Raw genomic sequence first — 23,767 nt, forward strand, 5'->3', positions numbered from 1 at the left:
TTAACTTCTCCCTTTCCATACAGCTCCGCCCTCCCAGCTCTGGGGCAATCAGCTGTGGGTGTATTAAAGGCCACTGCCCACGGTGGATATTGTGGCGTGTGTGCGCGGTGCTGCGGGAAAGACTCCCTGTCACAATGGGTTTCTTGGCGCGGCTCTGTGCTGTGGGTTCAGCCCCAGGCGGTAGTGCCCCCGCCCGCCAGAGAGATGGCTGCAAGTCGTGCATTTTTTTCTCCTTTTGGCTCCCCTTTGCTCCCCTGGGCCCGAGAGAATCAGCAGTGGGTGTGGGAAGGGGCATCCTCCATGCCAGACACCGAGGCGGTAGCCCAGCCCGCTCCCTTAGTATCTGCAGCTGCTCCCGGCCTTTTTTTTTTTTTAAAGAACTAGTCCGTCTCCAAATTCCAACCCACCGTTTTCCCATACTGCAGCATGGCCGAGGGACTTTCAGCTGTCTCACTCACTTGTTTCAGAATGCAGACTCCTGGTTTCACCAAATGCATGGTCCCTGTAGATTTAGCAGACCTTGTCTGGCTGGTGCTACTCTGGAAGTGGTGTTCTGGGTCACTTTCTGGTTTTTATCTAGTATTTTTCATGGAGGTGTTTTTTTGCCCTGGCTCACCTAGCTGCCATCTTAGGTTCTCCTGTTTTTTTTTTTTTTTTAAAAAGAACTAGTCCACCTCCAAATGCCAACCTATGGTTTCCCCACACCACAGCGTGGCTGCTGGACATTCAGCCGACTTACTCACTCGTTTCAGAATGCAGACTCCCAGTTTCACCAAGTGCATGGTCCCTGTGGATTTAGCAGACCTTGTCCAGCTGGTGCATCACTGGAACTGCTGTTCTGGGTCACTTTCTGGCCTCTATCTAGTATTTTTCATGGAGGTGTTTTTTTGCCCTGTCTCCCCTAGCTGCATCTTAGTTTCTCCTGATTTGGCCTCTTCTTCCACTTTTGCAAGGAGATCCTGTGGCAAGGAGACTCCTGCAGGCTTTCTAACAGCTTGCCCAAATTATTGGTAGAGTTTATTCAACATTAAAAGCCCCAAATGAGCCAAAGTTCTTCAACTTCTCATACCTGGCTCTTCTGGGGTCACCAACGCCAACTTCACTTCCTATTACACAGAGTGAAGTGTTCAGGGGCCAAGCCACTCCACAGTCTTTAACGTGATCCCAAATGGCCCAGTTCATCATCTCCATGCTGATCCTTACTTGGCATCTCTAGGCCCAGGTGTTTCAGAGAATGAGCAAAGAAGTGAGGAAACTGGCAGACCAAGTTGAATTCTTCCCTCCTGGACCCCAGGGCAGGCAGGACGAGCTACCGGGCATGCAGGTGAAGAGGGAGGTGCTGGGCCTTCTCCTGTTCCAGCCCCAGCCTCTTCAGCATGCCTGCAAACAGCTTCTGGGGAGCCAAACTATTCCAGTCTGAGTATTTGTGATCACCAAGGATGGGACAATCCAATCCAAAAGACAGGTGAACTCAAAGCTGATGTTTTATTCTGGTCACAAGCTGGAGCTCCAGCAGGGCAGAGGACAGTGCCTCTGCTGAGCACCTGGTACCGGGTCATGGCCACGTGTGCATGCCAGTTGGTATGCACTTTCACTATTTTCCCACTGTCCATGTGGTAGCTCGGGGACAGCATCATCTTGTGGTGGTGCTGCTGCCCTTGCACTTCCTTCTCAATGATGGGGATGTCCACGACTCCTCCTGGGGGAATGGGGATGCACACAGTGTTTTCCCATTACTTCTTTGCCACCTGACAGGTTCTAAACAACTCTTGGACTTGATGTGCCACTTCCATCTCTCGAGCCAACACCATCAAGCCCGTAGTTTCCTTGTCCAGCCGGTGGCACCGATGCAGGGGCTCTGCCTTGTGGCCAAGCAACATCCTTGCCAGGATAGGGAGCACATCACTGATGCAGAGCTGGACCCCAGGGCCACCAATGACAGGGAGACTGTAGGGCTTATTGATGACCACAAGGTCGTTGTCCTGTTGAAGAATCCCTCGTCTCAGTGCCTTAGTAGGCATGTTTGGGTAGACTCACTGCAGCTGCTGTGTGAACCCCACTAGTTCTCGCACCCTCCACTGAACAGGGTTTGTAGGCACTGGCTCCTCCTTCTTTTGTTCCCGTTTCTGGGCTCGGAGCCTCTCTGCCAATAGCTGGGCATTCAGGGGACTAGAGGCAGCAGCGGCAGAACAAAATGGCTTCCAGAGGAGCGTGAAGAGACTCCCCAAATGGTGATCAGTGGCTCAGACCTGGGGGCCTGACAAACTCCAACTGGGGACCACCATCTTGCCAAGAGGGTTAACCATTTTTAAGTAAACAATTCTGTGACATCAAGTACATTGACTATATTGTGTAACTCATCAATATCTATTTCCAGAATATATTCATCATCTCAAACAGAAATTCATACCCATTCAGCATTAATTCCCCATACCTCCCTCCCCCCACATCTGGTAACTATATTCTGTTTTCTGTCTCAATGAATTTGCTTATGCCAAGTATTTATATAAGATAAATAATACATATTTGTCATTTTGTGTCCAGCTTATTTCATACAATATATCTTCAAGGTTCATCCATATTGTAGCATGTATCAGCACTTCATTTCTTTCTATGTCTGAATAATGCCTTTGTATGGATATACTACATTTTGTTTATCCTTTCGTCTGTTGATGGACAGTGTGATAACTTCCACCTTTTGGTTACTGTGAGTAATACTGCCATGAACACTGATATACTCATATTCATCCCTGCTTTCTATTCTTTTGGGTATATTCCTAGGAGTGAAATTGCCAGGTGATATAGTAATTCTATGTTTAACTATCTGAAGAACTTCCAAACTGTTTACCACAGTGACTGCATCAGTTTACATTCCCACCCACAATGTTTCTGGGTTCCTAACTCCACTTCCTTGTCAACACTTGTTATTTTCTGTTTTTGTTAATAACAACTGTCCTAGTGGGTGTGAAGTGGTATCACATTGTAGTTTTGATTTGCATTTCTCTACTGGCTAATGATGTTGAGCATCTTTTCATATATTTATTGCTCACTTGTAAATCTTCTTTGGAGAAGTATCTTTTGAAATCCTTGGCCCATGTTTTAATTGTTTGTTTTTTTTGTTGTTGAGTTGTAAGATTTCTTTATATATTCTGGATATTAAACCCTTATCAGATATATGGTTTCCAAATACTTTTTCCCATTCTGTAGGATGCATTTTTACTTTCATGATGAAGTCTTTTGATGCACAAAAATTTTTAATTTTGATGAGGTCCAATTTATCTATTTTTTTCTTTTGTTGCTTGTGCTTTTGGTGTAAAATCTAAAATCCATTGCCAAATCTAAGGTCCTGAAGATATTTCCCTATGATTTCTTATAGGAGTTTTATAGCATTAGCGCTTATATTTAGGTCATAGATTCATTTTGAATATATTTTTATATGGGGAAAGTAGGGGTCCAAATTCATTCTTCTGAACATGGATTTTCAGTTCTCCCAGCACCTACCGTTTGTTAAAGAAACTATTCTTTCTGTATTGAATGGACTTGACACTCTCATCAACAATCAACAGACCATAGATGTGAGGGTTTATTTCTGAACTCTCAACCCTTTTCCATTGATTTATCTATCATTATGCCAGTACCACACTGTTTTAATTACTGTAGGTTTGTAGTATGAGTTGAAATTAGGAAGTGTGAGTCCTCTAAATTCAATCTTTTTCAAGATTGTTTCACTCCTGGGGGCCCCTTGCAATTCCATATGAATTTGAGGATCACCTTTTCCATGTCTGCAGTAAAGGCTGTTGGAATTTTGATAGGGATGGCATTGAAGTTGTAAGTCACTTTATATAGTACTGACATCTTAGCAATAGTAAGTCTTCCAGTCCATGAACATGGGATGTCTCTCCATTTATTTAGGTCTTCTTTAATTTCTGTTAGAAGTATTTTGTAGTTTTCACTGTACAAGTCTTTCATCTTCATGGTTTAATTTATTCCTAGGTGTTTTATTCTTTTAGATGTGATTATAAGTGAAATTGTTTTCTTGAGTTCCTTTTCAGATTGTTCATTACTGGTATACAGAAACCCAACTGATTTTTGCATGTTTATCTTTTATCCTGCTACTTTTATGAATATGTTTATTAGTTTTAGCAGCTTTCTTGTGTCTTCGTTGGGATTTCTATATATAGGATCATGTCATCTGTATAAGGATAGTTTTACTTCTTTCCAATTTGGATGCCTTTTATTTCTTCCTCTTCCCAGATTGCTCTGGCTAAAACTTCCCATACAATATTGATTAACAGTACTGACAGTGGGCATCCTTATCTTGTTTTGATCTTTGGGTGAAAACTTTCAGTTTTCCAGCATTAAGGGTGATATTTTCTGTGGGTTTTATATATTGAGGAAGTTTCCTTCCGTTCCTAGTTTTCTAAGTGTTTTTATGAGGAAAGGATGTTGGCTTTTGTTAAATGCCTTTTCTGTATCAATTGAAGTGTTGTGATTTTTACTATCCCTCTTTTGGTGTAGCATGCTACATTGATTGATTTTCTTATGTTGAACAATACTTGCATTCCTGGAAGAAAACCCATTTGGTCATGGTGTATACTCCTCTTAATACACTTTTGGATTTGATTTGCTTGTATTTTGTATCTACGTTTATAATTTTTGTATCTATATTTATAAGGGATATTGGTTTGTAGTTTTCTTTTCTCGTGCTGTCTTTAGAGATCAGGGTAATGCTGACCTCATAGAATGAGTTAGGAAGTATTCCCACCCCTTCTATTTTTTGGAAGAATTTGAGAAGGATTGTTGTTAAATCTTCTTTAAATGTTTGGTAGGATTCAGCAAACTTTAGTCCTGGACTTTTCTTTGTTGGGGTATTTTTAAATCACGTATTGAATCTTTTACTTTTTATAGAGTCGTTGAGATTTTCTATTTCTTTTTGAGCCAGTGTAGGTAGTCTTCATTCTTTTTTGTTTTTCCATTTGTTCTCACTTTCAATTGTCTTGTTTTCAAGTTTGTTGATCCTTTCTTCTGCCTGTTCAAATCTGCTCTGAAACTTTCCTGTGATTCTTTCATTTCAATGATTATACTCTTCACCTCCAAAATTTGTTTCATTCCTTTTTATATTTTCTATCTTTTTATGTTGTTCAGACATCATTTTCCTTTAGTTTTTTTCTCTTTTAATGCAATTTTATTGATATATAGTCACACACCATTCAAACCATACAAAGTATACAATCAATGGCTCCATATACCACTCTATTATTAAGTCCTTTAATAGTTTTGTACGTTTGTTCTACTTCATAGAAGTTCATGGAAGAAATTTTAGTGTTTTTTTAAAAATATGGATTCCTTTAGCTTATTGAACAGAGTCAAGAGAGTTGATTTAACATCTTTGACTAATAGTTTCAATGTCAATTTTTTCCTGTGAGTGAGCCATATTTTCTGGTTTCTTTCTGTGTTTTGTAATTTTTTGTTGACAACCGGACATTATGAATATTATGTTGCTGTAACACTGGAAATCTAATTGTTCCACTCCTCTGGGATTAATAGTTTGTTTTTTTCTTGTTTAAGGCTGAAGCTGTCAACAGAACATATGCTATGTGAACTTAGGAACTCCCTACGTTGTAAGTCAAGCCCTCGATCTTGAGGCTTGCTCTGGTGAAACTTATGGTTAGAAAGGGGAGGCTAAGCAGACCTATGATTATGCCTAGGAGTCACCTCCAAAGAACCTATTTGTTGCTCAAATGTGGACTTTCTGTCTCTAAGCCTAACTGCAAATAAATTAAAAAAAAAAACAAAAAAGAACGAGGCCCAGGAGGATAAGATCTCCTTTATGATCCCCAAATTTGCACCCAGAGATCTGAGTCACATAAAAAAAATAATAAAAATAAATAGCCTCTATTTCATTCATTTATTAATTCTTTAACCAACATTTATTGAACATCTACTTTCTAGGCACTATTCTAATCACTGGGAATACAAAAGGAAAAAAAAAAGGCCTAAGCTGTCAATTGGTGACTTATTCAAATTGATTTTACTCCCAAATGGGGAATAAAAAGAAAAAAGAGAAAAAAAAAATCAAAAGAGGCACTTCTTAAAGCAGTTCTGGTGCTTCTGCCTGAGGAAACTTTTAACAATATTTGCTTTCAGTGCCAGCCCCCTATTGATCTAAAGTAGTTGATCAAATGTATTGATCAGAGATTATACCATACTCACATCCAGATATTGGATGTACCAGGAACTTGGGCTGCATCCCCCACAGCTGCCTGCCACACTGTTGGAGGATGGTTATGGTGGCTGCTATATGAAAGGTGAAATTCACCATTGTAATTTATCAGTCTCTTCAACCAGCTCCTTCCTGGATACCATAAGTGTCTCCCTGGGGTCCAGGGTTCCAAAATAGTTGATTAAGATAGTTCCTGCCAGTATGATAGTTGCTTTCATGGAGGGGCTGATTCTGGTGCTTCCTACTCCACCATCTTCCCACACTCTGCTCATGGTATTATAGAGTACAACATTTTAAACAGCAATCTTGTATTAAAATTAGGTGGCATAATTATCAATTTCTATTTTACTGCCTGTTTGTCTTTAAAAAGAGATATGATTACAACATAAACTAACTTGGAATGGCTCAGGGTATCTTAAACTCAAAGGATGTCGAATTAATGTATTGTGACTATCACTTAATAACCCATGACCTATTTATAAACATAAATTTATGTGATAATGACAGTCATTTTGTATTCCAAAAGGAAAACATAAAGCATAAATTCAACACATTTCAAAACTGAAAATCTTTGAGGAGGTAGAGTAAAATCTGAAAAAAACCCATTGACAAGTAGACAAAACAGAATGAATTTCATTTACATTATATAACTAACTCCACAGTTTTCAAAGCTTTTTCATTTAACTTGTCTCATTTGATCCTCCCTAACAATTAAGAATTGTTATCCTAATTTTAATATGTGAAAAAACCTGAAACTCAGAGAGTTAAACTATTTGTTTAATTATACATGATAAACAAGTGAAGGAACTAGGTTTTAATATCTTTTGATCCCAAAGCAAGTGTTCCTCCATTACACATATTGTATTATACTTAAATAGGTAGTGCCTGTCTGATAGGTTGATGTTTCATCAATGGAATCTGCACAAAGGCTGAAAAAGTGGGTCAAACATAGTTTTGCTTCATGATTCTAGATTCTGGAATTTTAATTCTAGGATCTCCAACCTGATCTCCCTAAAAACCAAGAAAGACAATTAAGTCCAGAGAGCAGTACTTTGGTGCAAGTGCTTGCTTTCTCTATAAATTCACTTCAAGAAATAACTATTTAATGTAAGAAATAAACAAATCCAAAAATGAATATAACAAGGTCCTTACCTTTGTAGAACTCAAAATCTACTTCTGTTTATAAGGCCGAATGAGGTAAGGACTATAAACAAGGACACATAGGAAACGGATGACAGGAGTTCTGAATAGTTTGGCACTGTAAGTCCAAAATAAGGGTTAAATGTTCTTCTTGTTCCTTTTTTTAATTTACCCCTCTCTAGACTGTACCCGTCATTGCAAATTTCTGTCATTAAGCATGGTTACTCAAGACCATCTTCTTTAAAATCTTAAATATCATATCAAAACTTAGCATTTTGCAGTATCTTCAATTAACTTTACATTTCCTATTACCTTCTTGCTAATTCTTTTACATTATTTTGACCTATCATTTTTTTTTGTCCATCTCTCTATTGCTAGTACATGGTTTCTGTGAAGCTTTTTAAAAGTGACAGTAATACTCTTCTCTAGATTGAAAGAAACCTGGCCAATGGACAGTTAATTGTTTTGTGCTGTTCCCTTCAGTAGATATCTTTATATTGTCTTTTTTTTTTTGCTTCAGTTGTGTCAGTGTATATACTAATATCCAATTTGAATATGAGCTGACTCAGTCAATGCATATTTATCGTGCACCTATGATGTACCAGGCACCCTATGAAGTATAAAGATACATGACAAGGAGCCAGCCCCAAAGGAGCTCAGAATCTAGCTTCCCAAGTTTACAAACATTATCAGTACTTAGGAAATGTTAATTAGTAGCTCTCATTTCCTGGAATTTGAAACCATTTATTGACTGCCTACTATGGAAAATGTGAGGATATATGAAAATATGACAATGAACATAACTATTCTAAGTTTTTCCAATTATTCTCTTTCATACTTTTATTTCTCATTCCTGAAAAGGACTTAATCTTTTCTTTTAACCTAATTTTATTCATGCTTGCCCTGGGACAAGAAATAGATCATTCAGTAAAAACATACAGTAAAAACAAAATGTCTTATCATGTACAACTTTTAAACTACAATAATGATGTACCTTAAATTACTTCCATATACATAAGTCTAACATTACAGTTTGCTTTAAAAAATAAACACAATTAAGACTTCTAGGAACATTGTATAAGAAAGTAATTCCTGATTTTTCTTTGTAGATAGATCAAGCACCTCCAAAATACAAATTCCTATGCACAGTTAGTACTTTACTTAAAATGAACATTTAAGTAAATTAAGTATATGGACAACCTTAAAATAAGCTGACATTATATATTCAGCTAGGTAGGCAACAAACCACAGTGCCAAATGAAAAAAGTGTATTTGCAAATAAATTTCAAAAACTAAGTTAACTTTCTATAATTAAATACAAAAAATATACTGATTTGCTAAAATAAATAAGATGTGATATATTAACATTTCACTACAAAAATGCATACCAGAACATTTACAAACAGTGCATGAATCTTGAGAATAGTTTACTATAATAAATGTTGGCTAAATAGAAGTGCACATTGTGAAGCTCTATGGGTGGTATATGTTTTTGCCACATAATACTGTTATCTTGAGGCACATAACATATATGTACCAAATTTGGCATTCATTTTCGGTTGCTGCTGGTATCATGTGTTTTAAGAAATGTGTACAGTATGTAAAACTTGAAAATACTCATGAATGAAAAAATGTTTTAGGAAAAAAATAGATATTTTCATGCAATTAGGTACAGTCTTACTGTGTAAATTTCAAGGCAAGATTTTTGTTTCCTATAAAAAGGTTCATTGTTCTACGAGAGAATGTTTTTACTTGGCTTAGTGCATTTCTTTTGTCTCTGCCTGCATTGCATTATTTTGCTCTGTTTTTAAATTTTTTGTGTGTGCAAATGACATGCCAGTTAAAATGAAAACATCTCACATGGAGAAAATAAGTCTGCATTTCAAAAACCAAACTAGTGAAATCTTTACTAAAGTGACACCATGTGATTCAAGTTAAAAAATGACACTAGTAGTAAAAAAGACAAAATTTCATGAAGAATGCAAAGAGAAATGTCTGCTGAGTATTTTCAGTTCAGATGTTTCAGAATGCTGCTGTATGTTTTAGGAGGAATTTGAGGGGAAGACTTCATAGCGGAAGGTGTTAATGTGGCCTGCATTGACTTAAGTGGTGATCCAACTGGACTGTGAAACTGTGGTATGCCTACAGATTCAAGCTGCTTATTAAAGAGGAACTTCCCATTGTTGTTCAGAAATCCTTCCTCATTTCTTCTCTCCCCAAGCTTCCCATCCTCTACTGGCTCAGTTTCTAGCATTTGAGCATCTTCTTTCCTGCTAACAAACCTGCCCAAGTAACTGACTTATGAGAAAACAGTCCTCTCCACCACTGACAAACTGGCTACCCCAAGAAGACTGGTACAAGTCTTCTAACTGAGCCAAATTTGCCATTCTTTTTTCCTCTTTTTCTCAGCTTACTAACTCTGATATCAAACTTTTCAATTCTAGTTGGGACACTGAGCTATTCAAGTCATTTAGTTTATTGACAACATTAGTATGCTCATGATGTGAACTAAGTTGAATAGTTCCTGCAATCAAGGAATCAAAGTCAAATCCCTAATTCTTTTCCCTTTCTTTTTTAGCTGGTTGCTGTAATGCTTCCTCTAGAGCTATCTGGGCTTTAACCAATCCATTCCTTTCACATTTTGACTTGCCTTCTTATCAGATTTTTCTTTGGTTTGTTCCTTTCAATTGGAAAGATCTATAATAAGCTTAGGTTCATAATAATGATTAACTTCACTCTCTCTCCAAACTAAGTTATCTAAATATGATGATGACCTCGTTTTGTAGTTACAAGTATGGCTACACTTCAGATGACAATATCTGTTTTCATGACGATCTTGGTACTGCCAACAAGGCTCAGTAGAGTGATCGGTATCAAAAGCAGGATCCTCCAGATACTTTTTATGATCTCCATCCAGATATTTTGAGGATCAACTTGTACTTCCTCCTCATCAACGAAATCAGACAGAGCTCTTGGGTCAAGCTGAACTTCCTCAATAGCAAAGTTGTTATGTATAGGCCAATCCTGCTCTGAAAACTGGTACCTTTCCCATTTATGAATGTGGCTGTGAGTTTCATCCATAAGCAAAATATCATCAACTTCATCTTCAATATGAAAAGGATGACTTGAAATTGGCTCATCTGTTGGAAAAGAATATATGCTCTTGTAAGTATGGGGGAGTGCTTTTTCTGCTGTCAACCAATTCATGGGGCTAAATGTTAAAATCTGTTCCTGGAAATCCAGTACTTCTTGACTAATTCCTGGAAGCAACTGAGTTAAAGGTTTGTGTGGCTCAGTCATGTCATTTCTAATGTAAGCTGGAATTATGCTGAGACATGCCTGACAATCTTCCTCATGTACAACAGGAATAGATTCTAAAATCAGCTGCATCTGTTCAAGTTCATGTGCACCTGCAAAGAGGGCTTTAACCAATCAGCATTTCAGCACAGATGCAGCCTGCAGCCCACAGGCCAATGGCTTTAGTATAATTATTAAGAGAAAGTAAAAGACGTGGAGATCTGTAGCATTTAGTAACCAATCGTTCAGAAAGAAGACCCTTATTGGACTAATGGGGTCATGATCACCCATCTTCAGCATCAAGACTTCAGTATTAATGAAAAGATTAGCTGGTTTGAGATCTCTGTGCAGTACATTTGCAGAATGAATATACTTGAGCCCATGTAGCAGCTGATACATGAAAAGTTTGGCATGCTTCTCCAGTTAAGGGCCCTGCTCCAGCACATTAGCCAAGTCTGTCTCCATGTACGGAACAATGTAAACACTGTTCAGTTCAGTAAGAGAGCCTACATCGTCTGTTAACTGGCTTCCACTGGGACCAAGAATTTCAAACACTTTTACAATGTTATGATTGTCAAGTCTTCTAATAATTTTGATTTCACATGAAGTATGTTTAACACTCTGGGGACCAGTAAGGAAAATTTTCTTGATGGCTACTCTTTCTTTAGTCATTGTCTACAGTGGAAAAAACCAAGCTACTGCCTCCACAACCCAGTAGTTTTAAGTCCATCTTCCTAGAGCCCAGATCAAAACCATGAATGTTCATGAGACTTTCAAATTTCTCTGCCATTTTGAAACTTACTGTTGCCTCTTCCTTTCAAATTGCTGAACTTGTGTAAACAAGAAAATAGGCCTCAGAAGGAAAGATCTTTCAAAAAAGGAGAAGAAAAATAATTTTGCTTCCACAGCAAGATGGTTTCTTGATGTTCATTGCTTATGCCAACCAGGCCGTTGTGTTCCCCTTAGATTTAAAGCTCAAAATGCTCTACTCATACTGAGAATTAAAACTATTGCAGTACTCATAGTTCAAGGAAGGGGCAGCAGCTCTGCAGACATTTAAAGAAAACACTCAAGAAAGTCAAAGGAATGAAATGACATACTATGCACTCAGATTTACTTGTGCTAAACAATTTAACATTTAACAAAAATGTGAATAAATAAGCACACAACAGGCTTCTCTGAACATTGTCCTCACAGTGCATATACATACAGTGTTGGATTGGTCCTGAGCAGCATTGTTCTAAGGCTGAAACGCACTTAATCTTAATTTGAATTAATAATGCAGGTAGGTGCTAGACGATTTATATATCCTGTACATGTGCATCCACATTTTTGCATCAGCCTTACATGAAAAATTCTCAAAGTGCCATATGTGTATCTTTGTACATCACCAATCACAATACTTTCTAATAATCAAGTATATATTTTAAAACTTTAAAAACCTACCCACAGTTTGACCTCCTAAAAATTTACATTTACTTTAGATCTAAGTACATGTAGTTCTTGCAGAGTAGCAAAAAATAAAATTGTATTCTACTTTTTAAACACATCTTAATGTTATAAATTTTTCTATATTTGAGCTATTTTAATTTTGATGGCTTATATTACATCACATTGCTGTGCCACAACTTATTCTTCAAATATTTGATGTGAAATTTTCAATTTTTCTTATTACAAAGCACAACTACAAATGGGATTATTGAGTCAAAGGCAAAAATTTTAATGAGTGTATCACATATTTATGTTAAAATAAATGGATTTATTGGAATTAAAACAATCTGATTTACCAGACCCTATTTGCTATTTACAAACTGTGTGAAGGAGGCGAAATACCCTTTGTGTCTCAGTGTTTTTTGAATGAAGGATTATGATGCCCGCCTTAAGAGTTATTCAAAGTGGTCACGATTTGGAAAGCCAGAGTTGCCTATTGCGTTTCTTGGTACAAAGGTAAGGTGGCAATGACATGGCATATTTATAAATTTAAGGGTTTGAATAAAAGCTTACTATGAAACCTTCAAAAACTGCTTCTCTCTTCATTTTTGGCTCTCGAGTAAAACTCTGACATTCTTTCGTAGATTGTTCAGCTTGGGCCTGTGGTACAGCGGAAAAAAACCTTAGGCAGAAGCTTTTAGGCAGCTCTGAACGCTGGCGGGGCCGACCCCCTACCAGCTGTGCTGGTCAGGGGGTCTACAGCTGAGGTTGCACTCGCCCTGGATGAGCAGTTTGAGGAAAGATCCGCTTTGGTATGCTCAGGATCCAGGACTTACGCGGGTCGTGCTGTGGACCGCACAGCGCCGCACAAGTTCAAGGCTCGCCTGGGTCACTCCCCGCACTGGGTCTACTGGGGAGCTCTGCGCAGGCGCCGCAGTCGTGCGACATCCCTCACTTACGGCCGAAGCGGTTCGTGCTGGGAGTTGGTGGCGCGGTGCAGGAGTCTTAGGGACAAACGGCTAGTGCGCGGGTAATCAGCTCTCCTTTCCCGTTTCCTTCACTCATCCCAGGCACTTGGGAACATCGCGAGCCTTGCCAGACCTGATGCGGTCACCCAGTCCTGGACTGTCCCACCCTGCTCCTCTGCTGCTATGGGTGCTCCCGCGCCCAGGCTGGGGTGAGGGGCGGGGTCGGGGCTGGATCGGACTCCATCCTGGAGTCTTCATGTTGAAATCTCCCGGGTAACTCACGCTGCTTCTTCTTCTTTTCCAAGACTGAAATCCGGGGACTGTGACTTGCTGGGTCCGCCATGGAGCCAGAGCAGATGCTGGAGGGACAGACGCAGGTACCGGGAGGCTCCAGATTCAGGGTGGCGGTGTGCTGGCATACAGCGAGAAAGGGCTGATATCTCTGTGACCCATGGTTTGTTTTCTAGGTTGCGGAAAATCCCCACTCTGAGTACGGTCTCACAGACAACGTCGAGGTAACTCGTCCAGTTCTTATGCCGCATATGTGCGTCTCTTCAGAGCTGAAGAAAACTTGGGATCCGTTTTTTACTAGGCTTGCTTTGCACAAAGGAAAACTTTATCATCATGATGTAAACAGTGTCAAATTGTGTATAGTGTCTTTTACTAGCGGTACTAATACTTCATTGTATACCGAAAAGCCAATTCGTTCTGAGCCAAACGATTGAACTTTGAAAGTGATACTAAGAAACACATATTACCAACTAAATGTCAGAATCGTTTTCTTTGTGGCTATTAATACAGTTGTTGGGCTATTAATACAGTTGTTGGGATATTGCTGCAAAAACTGCACATCTTTAAATGAAATAATCTGTTCGTCTGTGTAGCGGGAAGTGTGCTGATGAAGTCCACATTTAATATGTGTTTATTTCTTTGTAGGGTTCAGTAGTAGGTTATCATTGAAAGCAATCACACACACAGTAGGCACTAGATTTTCCTTAAGTGGTTCAGTCTGAATTGAGGGAGTACATACAAGGGGGATATTTTTATACATCTTTTGCATGTAAGTTCTAAGAGGTTGTCTAAAAATAGAAGGTAATTTGTAAATGGATGAATAATAGCCTGAACAAATGAATTAACCAGAGCTTGGTGGGATTAGTTATGACAATAGAGGCTTTCTGTAGTAAATTATCTGTATGTTTTATTTAAAAAAAAAGAAAAAAGTCATTGAAGAGGATTAAGTTTGATAAATGAGAGCAGGAGCATTTCCAAGCAGAGTAATAGAAAGAGCTGTTAATATTTCTTTAGCTCTTTTACTATGTGCCAGGCATGGTTCTAAGTAATTTGCATTTATCTTAAGCCCTAAGTACTCCAGAGATTGAAAAACTTGTCCATGGGGAGCTGTGTTTCAGTCCAGGCTGGTTTTCAATCCAGAATTATTTGAGATAGGATTAAGTTGTATTGCTGATCTTGACCAACTCTTAGAGTTCATGTAGAGTAACTACTCTGTGGCTATAAAATTGCTTGGAATATTTATTGGTTTGATATCAGTAGTCAGAAGATAGTCTCCCTCTTAGTAGTACATTTTAACTTTAATTACTATGCTGAATCAGGTGAATATATACCACTTTGTGTTCTTGTCATTTAAGAGGCTTCTTTTTAGGCATCAGCAGAGCAGATAGTGCAGTGAAATTTTGATAATGCCAAACAAACATCTTTTTTGGTTATTTGTAGATTGGCCTTCCTGTTTTTATATATATATATATTTTAAGATAATTGTAGGTTTACAGGAAAATCTTGTATAAAATACAGAGTTCCTATACCCCACCCTATTATTAACACCTTGCATTAGTGTGGTACATTTGTTGCAATTCATGAAATAACATTTTTATAATTGTACTATTAACTATAGTCCATAATTTACTTCACAGTTCATTGTGTTGTATAGTCCATTGGATCTTTGAAAAAAATTTGCTCTAGTAACACATATACAACTGAAAATTTCCTCCTTTTAACTGTATTCAAATATATAATTCAGTGCTGCTTATTATGTTCACAATGTTTTACTACCATACACCATCCATTACCAAAACTTTTCTCAAATAGAAATGCTACAATTTAAGCATTAACTTCCCATTAATAGTTTTAAAATGCTTTTTTATGAATGAATGGAGAGAGTAAAATAGTAATTATGTTTTTCATTTGTTCATTTTTAAGTCTTTTCTTGGCAAAATAAAAAGTTAATCCTATGATAGTTGTTCATCATGTTATTTTATTTTTAATTTTTGTTTGTGATTACTGAAAATCTGGGAACCACTACTCTAAGGCTCATTTTTTGTTTTTGATGATTTCATTTTATTTCCTTTATTGGCTTTTTAATTATGTCTTTTTTTAAGTGGTTGCTTTAGGGCTTACGGTATATATCTTTAACTTATCACAATTTACCTTTAAGTAGTATTATGAGTTTACATATATAGTATAAGAACTGTACAACAGTATTTTTCTGTTTTCCATCTCCTGGCCTTTGTATTATTATTGTCATATATTTTGCTTCTACATAAGTTATAAATCCCATAATTCATGATTTTAATGTTTGCTTTCAACAGTTATGTTTTAAAGAGATTTGAACTGTAAGAAAAAGGATTTTAAAAATACTTATCCATGAATTTGCCAATTTTGAGACTATATTCTCTTGTGTAAAGCCAGATCTCCATTTAGTATCATTTTCCTTCCACCTTAAAGTCTACCTTTAACATTTCATGTAGTGCAGGTCTGCCAATGATGAATTTTGACAGCATTTGAATGAAAAAGTCATTATTTGGCTTCAGTTTTGAAAGATTTTTGCTGGGTATAGATGTTGCTCCACTGTCAGCTGACTGGCATTGTTATTATCCTTCCTCCTCTATATGCAATATCTTTTCTCTTGCTGCCTTGAAGATTTTCTTTTTATCATTGATTTTAAGTAATTGGATAAATGATGCATCTTGGTGTATTTTCTTTATGTTTCCTGTACTTGAGATTCATTGAACTTCTTGGATTTTTGGATTGAGATTTTTCATCATATTTGGAAAAATTTCTAGTCATTTCTACAAATATTTTCAAATATTTTGTTAGATTAATTTATTCATGCTTTTCTTTGTCTTCTTGAACATATGGAATATATTTATAATCAACTTTTTAATGGCCTTGTCTATCCTATCATGTTTATTATTATTTCTGGTTCTTTTTCTGTGGATTGATTTTTTTTCCTTATTATGGGGAGTGTTTGCCTGCTTCTTTGCCTGCCTGGTAACTTTTTATTGGATGCCAGGCATTGTGAATTTTACCTTTTTGGGTTCTTGATATTTTTGTATCCGTTCAAATATTCTTGAGCTTTGTTTTGGGACACAGTTAACTTACTTGGAGACAGTTTGATCCTTTTGAGTCTTGCTTTTCAGAATTGTTGGGTGGGACCAGAGAAGCCTTTAGTTTAGACCTAATTTCCTCCTCCTGAATACAGTTATCCCTTCCACTCTGTGGGGGTTAGGGGTGCAGTACCCCTGTGATCTGGAAAATCTGTGTAAAATTTTTTGGCCTTCCCTTCATGCCAGAGAAGAAGTTTAAATTTTTTCTTTTTCTTTTATGGGGTGTTTACAGTATTTTATTGGTATTAAAAGATAAATATGTTAATATTATACAATACTATACACATATATAATGCATTTCTGAGTTTCTAAACTTTTTCTGTGTTGTCTGCTGGCCTTTGTATGTGGTCTGCAGCTTCCAAAAAACTTCCCCCAAATTCCCATTTCATTTCTTATGCTGACCTGTGATATATTGTACCTGTGATGGGGAAAGTCTCAATGGAAGGGATAACTGTATTCTGCCCAACACTCCGTGTTTTATGAGGTTTTCCTATTCTTAGTGGTGAGGACACAAACTGTTCCTGACCTTGTGCGAGTCCCAGGGATTGTTCTGCCTCCTTTTCATTATTGTGATAAGGATGAAGTTTTGAACACAGTAGATTTTGATCTACAGGTCTAGCTGAAGAAGACATTCAAAACGATATAACAGCCTTCAGAAATATCAAATTGCTTAGTTTTTTCTGCAATAAAAAGGTGAATTGTCCCTTCTCCACACAGCCCTCTCCTCTCTATTCTTTGCCCTGCAAATTTTAGTTTTGGTTTCCTTGAGTTCTCACCTTTGTCTCCTCTGCCAGGGACACCTGGCTCATTGGGGTTCTTCTTTCCGCTCTGCATCCTGCCAACTCTACAGGCGGGAAGTAGTAAGCTGGGACATTTATAGGGCTCACCTCATTTTTCCCCTTTTTTGTTATCACTGTTCCACTGTTATCAGGCTCTTTCTTTTTTGTTTGCAGTACTTTGGATATGTATTTTTTTGGATTAATTTAGGATTTTGACTTAACTAAATAAGCATAGCAGTTGGCATGTATTAGGTATTCAGTAAATGTTTGAATAAAATAGATCAGGGCATTTGGTTAAGGAGCTTATCATAGATTATAAATGTAAGGATCTTTAGGAGTTGCTTAGGCTTTCTGTTTCTTATTGGAGGTACTGGAGTATCATGTAACTGACGTTTTGTTGTGTACCAGTATTATGACAGGAAATTAGGACTATTTTTAGGAAATAACTTCTGGAATTTTGAAGTTTGCCTCCTTTTCATTATTGTGATCAGGATGAAGTTTTGAACACCGTAGATTTTGATCTAGAGGTGTAGGGGAAGAAGACATTCAAAATGATGTAACAGCCTTAAGAAATATCAAATTGCATAGTTTTTTTCTGCAATAAAAAGGTGAATTGTACAAGGTTTCAATTAGAGTTTCAGAAATGAGTGCTCTTTGGGTATTATCTGTTTGTTGAAATTACTGATGAACAATAAATTTCTCAATTCAGGGCCAAATAAACTGTTTTGTAGATTAAGTAAGTAGCCTTTATAGAGAAATTATTTTCTAGTTAATTTCTGAAATTAAATTGAAAAATCATGGCCATAACTAGAAAACTTGCCTGACAAAGTTTTGGGAAGTGTCTTTAGAAATTGTGGTATATATGTTGTAGGTATGTGATTTAAAATTTTACTCACGTTTACAAAATAAAACTAATCTAGAAAAACTTCTTTTTCTTTGTTGACTGTTATATCTACCTTGAGTATGATTGAAACAAAAGTTCAGTTACATGAAAGTGTTTCTAAGAATACTGTTTTGTCTTTCTTGTAGCCACTTCCTTCTTAATTTCTAAAATGGTAGATTTCCAAAAGAAGGCAAATTTTTCATTAATGTAGTTTTTGATGCTCTGGATATCAGATGACTTTATGTGAAAGGCCCCATATTTTGGGATGATTAACAGTAGAAAGTATAAATCATTGTTTCTTAAAATTCATTCATTCACATATCACGTTAATGATCTTTTCCAGATTATTTCCCAGTATTATTTACTTAATAGCTTTTTCTTCATAGCTATTCATTTTGTAAAATTCAGGATGCATATGTTTTAGAAAAGAAACATAGATGGAATGCCATTGTCATTGTGATAAATAGGAAATAACCACAAAAATAATAACAATGAATACAAAATAATGGTAGTACATTTTAGTTAGTTTCTATTGACAGGACAGCTCTGAGCAGGAATCCTGCTCTGTTTGTTGAAAAGCAAGTTTAACAAGTGTTAACAAAGGCGTTAAAGGTATTTTACCACCAAACTGAGACTTTATCCTTGATGTTATATGTGATGAAAGAATGGAAACAGGGCTACCTTTCTTATTAAGTGATTCAATGCTGTTTAATGTCATGTCCATGTTGTTTGGGACACAATGTAAGAAGGAATTCTCACAAAAAAGAAAAAGGGCATGTGCTTACTTGTAAAAAGACAGAAGGAAAGGGTAAAGAGTAGGATCTGGATATTTTTAAAGATTCGTATATTATGGTGGCTGAGGAGAGAAAAAATTTGAATGAAATTTAGAGGTGGGTCTGAATTTGTTAGGTTGGCTGAGAAGTTTGCAGTCCAGTACCAGCTTTCTAGTACTTGATTTACCTTCTCAATTAGTGTCATATTTCCATTAGTTTTGTTTAGCACTCAAAATAATCCACATTTGGAATATTCATGCCTTGTTTTTTGAATTTACTAGAGGATAGTAGAAAATGAGAAGATTAATGCAGAAAAGTCATCAAAGCAGAAGGTGGACCTCCAATCTTTACCAACTCGTGCCTACCTGGATCAGACAGTTGTGCCTATCTTATTACAGGGACTTGCTGTGCTTGCAAAGGAGAGGTAAGATAATAGTTTCTGCAAATGGAGTTACCAAAGAAAGCAAAATACATACTTTCCCTATTTGAAACCCCATATGTTATCTATAGTTATTTTTTACTGTATAAATAATTTATGACTATTATAAAGATTATTTGTTAAAGAAGTCAGCTATAATCTCACTACTCAGACATTTTCATTTGTTTTTAATTTTAAATCATAGATGTATTTGTAAAGATTTGTAATGGCATACATGGAATTTTGTGTCTTTTTTCTTAGTAACAAAACTTTTTGCGTATTTCTCCATTATCTTTGTAATTGTAATCCAAATTATAATAATACACAGTTTACTTAGTCATTTCCCATTGTTGAACATTTAGGTACAATTTCATGCTATCATAGGTCTCCAGGTATTTTGTCTATTTTCATGCCTCTTTTACCTTTTTTTAAAGTACTTTGTAATGATAAATTTCCAAGAGTTGATTTGCTAGTTCAAAGGACATGACTATTTTTATGGTAGTTGACATATCATATTTCTGTCCAAAAGTTTGTTCTTAAAATACTTCCAAAGACACTACATTAAGTGTTACACACTTTTTTGCCAAGTTGTTTTAATTCACATTTCTATAAGATTCAAGTTATTTCTCTTTTCTCTACATATCGTTCCCCAGTAATTCTCACCTAAATTCTTTTTGTATCAGCAAATCTAGTAAGAAATACTGTTGTGTAAATTAGATGGTCTGCATTTATTATGTACGTATGTTTTATTTAAAGGTTAATTATGAACACTGTAGCAAACCAAACCACATAATTTAATAAAGAACTTGTTGATTATGTCTCATCTTAAAGAGTGAGTTTTGATTTAGAATAGGTATAGTCATTTAAGTAAAAATTACGAGAATAAACAACAAATATTTGTTTTTGTTACATTTATGAAATAGGATTTATGACACTTGGCTCTACTACTGACCATCAAAAATGGGCATCTATTATTAGCTTCTTGATTCTGTTTTTTCCTTTTTCCTATAAAGAAGGCTAATACATTAATAATATTAAATAGTACCTTAAATCCTGGAAGCAAAAAAAGTGAAGAAGGTTTTGGGTAGCATGCTGTTTAGCAAATGCAGTTTTAATTAAAGAGTTCTGAAAAAATAATTCATCAAGTTAACCCTTAATATTACATGAAAAATGTTGTATACATGGAGGTAGCTCAGAGGACTGCACAATGAGCTAAAGTAATGTTTTGAGGTCATTGTAAATGAATTTTCAATACGCCTCTTAAGGAAGAGTTTAAAACAGATCTTTTCCCCAATTTTTTCATCCTTGGACTGCTTTTTCAGCAAGAATAATTTAAAAATGGTACACATGAAATAGCACTTTAATTTTGTTAAACACATGTAACTTCTCAGGTGTGCTGTATGGTCGTATTAGAATTATTATTGATGTAAATTATTTGAAGAAAGATAGATATGACTTTTTAAGAAGAAACATAACAAAACATGTCACCTGGAGGGTCATCTACATGTCTTGGTGATACTACAGCCATTATTCCATATTGTTTTCTATACTTTTATTGAAGGATAATGTAGATACCGAAAATTACATGAATCCTAGGTGTACTCATTGGTGAATTTTCACAAACTAATCATACCCAAGTAAACCTGCACCCAGATCAAGGAACTGAAAACTGACAGCACCCCAGAAGCCTCTCTTGGGACACCTTCGAGTCATTTTTTTCCTCTGTGGTAATCATTATCCCATTGTCAGTACATACTTGAAATTTGTGTTTTAGAATTGACTTCATAACCAGGTTTAAGCCATACAGAAATTTCTGTTTCTTTAAACAATAGTGTTGGCTAACTTGCTTGCTTGTTTCATTTACCGTATTTGCTACAATGGCTTTTGACTGTAAAATGAAAATTAAACTTAAAAAGATGTGTGTACACTTAAATTAACACATCTAGCATATAAATTTCTAAACTTTGGATTTCTTTTCCTTTACAGACCACCAAATCCCATTGAATTTCTAGCATCATATCTTTTAAAAAACAAGGCACAGTTTGAAGAGCGAAACTGATTTATTGGGAAGAACAGAAAAATTTGGTTGCTACTGTAGATTTACATGATTAAGAGGCAGCTTTAATTGCCATGATTTTTCCCCCTGTTTGGAAGTATAAGAACCGTGAGGACCACAGAACTTATTTCCGGAGTCGCAGAAGAGAAAACATTTTCCTTATTTGGTTTCATCACCACACTTATTTAATGAGCGTATTCTGTGCAGTTTTCTCTCAGATTGTCTTTAACCCTTGTTTTTAAAATGACCTTCAAAATAAACTGTTAAAATGCCATTATTTTAAAGTAGTTTTTGTATGACAAATATTTTATATGGTGGAATTGTTTTCATGAATGGCTTCTTCCTTGTGTCTTAGGATGCTGCAGAGTTTTACAGTAGAGTGAAAATACAGCAGAGTCAAGTATAGTATAAAAAATTCTCAGCTAGTTTTTCTCAGTGTTCTCCCTGGACCCATCTGGGGTTGAGATTTGGGTGTCTTCATTTATTTTAAATAATATCACAAGTGATTCTAATTTGTAATAAGGTTGGAGTACTGATTAGTATTGCAGAGGGTGTACAATATCTTCCAATGCTATCAACCTTTATAGTAATAATATAATAATAGGTATCATTTATAGCAGTCCTACTATGTATCAGACATAGTACTGTTTTACTTAAATTATCTCTAATACAGCAGTTCTGCAAAGTAGATATCATTATTCCCATTTTGCAGATGAGGAAACAGACTTGGAGAGGTTAAGTGACTTGCTTAAGACCACACTGCTGGTAAGTGCTTGAATGGGGATTCATACCCAGTTCTATCATGTATGTTAGCTATTGGTTGCTGCTGATAGTTAAGTGAGAATTACTTAATGTCATTGCTTCTCTGAGCTATAAAAAACAGCAGCCAATTCTTTTTTTTGGCTCTGCTAGCTTTGGCCCCTGTGAAGAAACTGAGATAACTCACTAGCTTAGAAAATAAAATTGAAGAGAGTGAGTCAGGAAAAGCATTCATTGGAGCACCGATTCTCAACTGGGAATGATTTTGCACCCCCTGTCTCCTGATCCCCCTGTCCCCTGGGACGTTTGGTGATATCTGGAGACATTTTGGTTGCCATGACTTGGGTGGAGTGGCAGTCTCTGGGCATCTACTGGATAGAGGCCAGGGATGCTGTTAAACTTACCTTAAAAAGCACAGGACATCCCCCATCCCGTTCAGACAATTACCAACTCAAAATGTCAATAGTGCCAAGGTTGAGAAACCCTGCATTAGAAGCATATTAAAGACATATTTGTGTCTCCAAGCTAAAAATGTTAAGATCTTTGTAAAGTTAGAAATGAAGAAAGAATTTAATACTGGTGAGTTAAGTCTTACAGTTCTCTTTAAGACAGGAAACCCTTATTTCAGTAGGACTGACACTTGGGGATGTGATACTATGGTTCTTAGAGCCTATATTTGAATAGTTCTTAGAGCCTATATTCAAACTATATTTGAATAGTTCTTAGAGCCTATATTTGAATAGTTAAAAACCAGGAAATACTGGGATCTCTTGCCTATATAGTAGTTTTCACAAGTATTAATTCAACCAAATCTATTTTGGTTAGTTTGGATATCTCATAAATTAATCCATCCAATTCTTTTAAGTTATATTTTAACATCTGAGTAAATTCTAGTTGGGTGCTCTTATTAAAGCATTAGTAATGCCATCTTCTTAGCAATGTTTTTTTTTTCCAAGGATTCAATTCACGTCAGAGCCATTGGAGAGCTTTTCATATATATATATTTATATACACCTGGGCCCTGGAGAACCTGATTGAATTTTGGGATAGAGCCTGGGCATGTGAATTTGGCAAAAAGCTCTCTAAGACATTCTGATACATGCCTCTGGTTAAGGGCTATCTAGAAGGTATTACTTTAGTGTTGGAAGTACATGTAAGTATGCAGTAATCTACCTAGTGTGCATTACTTCTAATGTTCTGAATTGTTTTTGAAATCCTGAATTTGATACTTTTTGCAGTTAGGTCTGAGAACAGGCATGCCTTTTGTTGGCAGTCCACATGTTCCTTCTTGAGGACTTACCATCATGTGCCAGACTCCATGTCAGATACTTGACATGAATTGTCACTGAATCCTTGCAACACTGTGAGGTGGGTTTAGTACCTTATTTTTAGAATAAGAAGCTTCGGTTTGGTTAATTTGCTGAAGGTTACATAGCTAGTAATTTTGGGATAGGAAAACCAATTCAGCATGCTTGTAGACCCTTGCATAATGCTGTATTACCTCTCAGATGGGTAAAATTTTCCTTTGGGGAAATCAGTCTGCCCATTATGTGTGTACAATAAAAGTTTTCTCATCTGGCTGGTAGTTGAAAAAGTGAGTCAGAGTAGGAATCATAGCCATATATACTATAAATGGATT

The 23,767-nt window shown here is 36.4% G+C and overlaps 1 protein-coding gene and 2 pseudogenes across 1 annotated transcript; 1 reads left to right on the forward strand and 2 right to left on the reverse strand.

The window, feature by feature from the left end:
• Positions 1–1,153: 1,153 nt before the first annotated feature.
• LOC119512121 lies at positions 1,154–7,559 on the reverse strand (annotated as a pseudogene).
• A 551-nt stretch (positions 7,560–8,110) lies between these two features.
• LOC119512699 lies at positions 8,111–11,450 on the reverse strand (annotated as a pseudogene).
• Positions 11,451–13,030: 1,580 nt separating this feature from the next.
• DPY30 (dpy-30 histone methyltransferase complex regulatory subunit) lies at positions 13,031–21,656 on the forward strand. Its single transcript, XM_037807537.1, has 5 exons — positions 13,031–13,121; positions 13,365–13,436; positions 13,527–13,574; positions 19,177–19,319; positions 21,300–21,656. Exons 2-5 carry the CDS (start codon positions 13,401–13,403, stop codon positions 21,370–21,372), a joined length of 300 nt encoding a protein of 99 aa, XP_037663465.1. The 5' UTR covers positions 13,031–13,121; positions 13,365–13,400; the 3' UTR covers positions 21,373–21,656.
• Positions 21,657–23,767: the final 2,111 nt, after the last annotated feature.

Source organism: Choloepus didactylus, chromosome 17 (genome assembly GCF_015220235.1).
Source record: "Choloepus didactylus isolate mChoDid1 chromosome 17, mChoDid1.pri, whole genome shotgun sequence".
Taxonomy (NCBI): domain Eukaryota; kingdom Metazoa; phylum Chordata; class Mammalia; order Pilosa; family Megalonychidae; genus Choloepus; species Choloepus didactylus.

Bases quoted from the DNA above. Each gene is read 5' to 3' on its own strand.
- DPY30 (XM_037807537.1), top strand. From the start codon at position 13,401: ATGGAGCCAGAGCAGATGCTGGAGGGACAGACGCAG. The intron at 13,437-13,526 runs GTACCGGGAGGC...TTTGTTTTCTAG, and splicing joins TGCTGGAGGGACAGACGCAG to GTTGCGGAAAATCCCCACTC. The intron at 19,320-21,299 runs GTAAGATAATAG...TTTCCTTTACAG, and splicing joins GCTGTGCTTGCAAAGGAGAG to ACCACCAAATCCCATTGAAT.